General features: G+C 48.9%; 2 protein-coding genes across 2 annotated transcripts in view; one reads left to right on the forward strand and one right to left on the reverse strand.

Moving 5' to 3' along the window:
- Positions 1-2,110, reverse strand: part of spag16 (sperm associated antigen 16) — a 6,174-nt gene extending 4,064 nt beyond the window's left edge. The window contains exons 1-2 of the mRNA XM_008402355.2: positions 803-2,110; positions 401-505 (exon numbers count right to left, since the gene is read on the reverse strand). Of these exons, the coding sequence (XP_008400577.1) occupies positions 401-505; positions 803-1,693 (996 nt within the window). The 5' untranslated portion in view covers positions 1,694-2,110. The remainder of the gene's footprint in view (positions 1-400; positions 506-802) is intronic.
- A 369-nt stretch (positions 2,111-2,479) lies between these two features.
- The window catches only part of wdr91 (WD repeat domain 91), a 13,887-nt gene continuing 13,513 nt past the window's right edge, over positions 2,480-2,853 (forward strand). Inside the window, exon 1 of the mRNA XM_008402354.2 lies at positions 2,480-2,585. The gene's annotated coding sequence lies outside the window, so the exon portion shown is untranslated. The remainder of the gene's footprint in view (positions 2,586-2,853) is intronic.

Here is a 2,853-nt window from a genome sequence, read left to right on the forward strand (position 1 = left end):
AGGCAGGAAACCAGGAGACAGGAAACCAGAAGGCAGGAAACCAGGAGGCAGGAAGGAAATGTTCCCTGCCTCCACGTTTTCCCTTCACAGATCTGGGAAATCCATTAAACTCAACTAAAAACAAACAAATCACCTAAAGGATGATGAGATTCAAACTAAATATTTAGTTAGCAAACTCAGTAAGTTAAGTATTTAAATTTAAGCTACATATTTAGATAGCGAGACACATTTAGCACCGAACTGAACGTTTAGCTAATATGCTAATTCCCTGGCCAGTAGCCGGAAGTGAACCATCAAAATAAGAGCCGGGTGTTGATGAAGCCTGATCCAAAGCGTTGACAGTTTGATTTAAAAGGTGTAAACCCCAGAGCCCGGATGACGTCATAAAGCGGAAACTCACCGTCTTGTCTCCGCCGGTCGTCGCCAGCCTGGATCCTTCGGGGTGGAAGCTGCAGCCTGACAGCCAATCAGAGTGGCCCTCTCCTATCAGCAGCATCCGGGCGACCTGACGTCAACATTCACAGCATCACCGCCACGGCTTTGGCACATCACACATCCTTCTACTTCCTGTTTTTCCTCTCTTTTGTGTCGTTTTCGCCAGAAGTAACATCCGGTTGTTGATCACGTGACTCAAAAAGGCGTTTTTTTTTTGTCATACACTGAAAATCTCAATTTCAATTCAAATATTCTGTAACAGCGATTACAATATTTTTTTTTATACACAAATTAATGCAAACATTAGCGGAACACGGGCAAAGTGTTGCGACACGCGGCCGCCGCTGAGCCCCAGAGCCCGGCCCACCTTCTCCCCGCTGCGCGGCAGGTCCCACAGCCTCCAGGTGCGGTCGTCGCTGGCCGAGGCCAGCAGCGGGCTGGCGGGGTGCGGCGCGATGCCGCTGACGGGCAGCTGGTGCGCCCGGAAGGTGCAGAACAGCTGGAAGCTGCTCTTCTCCGGAGCCTCCGCGGCGGCCGGCGGCTCGCAGGGCTCCGGGGTTCCGCTCGGGCTGCTGGGTGGAGGCTTCCCGCTGGGTTTCTCCGGCTCGGGCTCCGGCTCCGGCTGCGGCTGCGGGAGCCTCCGGGCTCGCTCCCTCTGCAGCCCGAGGAGCGTCTTGGTCCGCAGGGCCGCTTCGTACTTGTCCCGCAGCCGCTCCAGCGCCGCCTCGGAGTCCCGCAGCTGCTCCCGCAGCCGCTCGCAGTCCCCGGCGAGGACGAGCTTCTGCTCGCGGAGCCGCCGGCGCTGCTGCCGGTGGTAGTCGCTCTCCCTGCGCATGCGCAGCAGGCTCTGCGCGGACTCCAGCACCTGCCTCCGGAGCCGCTCGGCGTCGCCGCGCACGGCCTCCAGCTGGCCCAGCAGCGCGCTGCGGTGGGTCAGCGCGTCCGGGACGAACACGCCGCCGCCGCCGCCGCCCCGGGCCAGGCCGTGCCACTCCAGCTCGAAGCGGCCCAGGGTCCGGCTCAGGCCCAGCCTGCGCAGGAAGTTCCGCAGGAAGTCGTCCACCGACTCCGGGACGTTCTGGACCACCGGGTCCTCTGGGTTCGCCAGGGGTGAAGAGGAGGAGGAGGAGGAAGAGGAAGAGTAGGAGGAGGAGGAGGAGGACCTCTCCTCTTCCTCCTCTTCCTCCTCCTCCTCCTCCTCATCCTCCTTGGAGGAGTCATCGGTCTCCTCCACTTTGTCCTTTTTCTTCGCCGACATCTTTCTTTCTTTCTTTCTTTCCTTCGCCTTCTTGTTTGCGCGTCGCTATGGCAACGGCTCGCCTTCGGAAGTCGCCGTTGCTTGCGCCGTTACCGTGGCAACGCGTCGGGGGTGTTGAGATTTAAAGGAGCAGCACTTTTTTTTTATTTTTTATTTTTTTTAAAAACTCGCATTTTTTTTTTGAATCAAAACTGCTTTATTGATCCCAAATCGATCGATACGTTCAGGGTTATTGATGACCGTGAACTTTTATAGTTTATTTAGAGTTTAACTGAAAACTTTTAGATGTTTCCATCAAAATCTGATAAACTCTTTAGTCTGAATCTGTTTATGAATATTTTCATCTTTAAATTTGCTTGTTTAAATCTTTTAATTGTTTTTTTTTTCTGTTAGCCTGTGTCTTTATATTCATTATTTACATCTTGATAACACATTATTTAAATAAATAAAAAATCCTATTAAGTGTTTCATTCATGATTATTATTAAATAGTAATAATTTTGTAAATTACATCACTTTTTAAATGTTCTAACATATTTTTTAGTTTATTGGTTTTCAGACTATTTTTGTTTTTTGCAACTACCTCGAAGTTATTTTAATTTTATTATTTAATTTCTTTACAGTCAATTGCGTTGTTACAATAAAGTATTTCAACTTTTAAAAGCATCAAAGTATTTTTAGATTTATTTATTTTGCTTCTAGAATGTAATAAAATCGCACAGTTATCCTAAAATGAGACCAAATAAAAGGAAATTAAAGCTCGTTATAATAATTTGGGTCGTTCTGCTGACTGGCCGGCAGATGGCGCCGCTTCCGCCTGGTTGCTCTGGTCACGTGACTTCCTCACATGACTCAGCCGGAAGGAATCAGCAGGAAGATCGTCCCTCTCTGTTGTAAATATTGTTTTTTTGGTTTCTATTAATTGTTAAATATGAGTTTAACATTTTTTTTAGGTTTAGCTGCTAAAAACAGAACATTTACCGGTTCCGGCTCCGGTTCGGTGTGCGCTTTAAGGGCCGCTTCCGGTCCAAAACAAACACACATTCCTGCCTGTAACTGTTAACGGAGGAAAATATCAACGCTCGTCTGTTTACGGCTACAGCAGTTAACGGAACAAACGCTTCATTTAAAGTTTATAAAAATGCCGTTTGGGTTGAAAAA

This window comes from Poecilia reticulata, unplaced genomic scaffold (genome assembly GCF_000633615.1).
Source record: "Poecilia reticulata strain Guanapo unplaced genomic scaffold, Guppy_female_1.0+MT scaffold_219, whole genome shotgun sequence".
NCBI classification, from domain to species: Eukaryota; Metazoa; Chordata; class Actinopteri; order Cyprinodontiformes; family Poeciliidae; genus Poecilia; species Poecilia reticulata.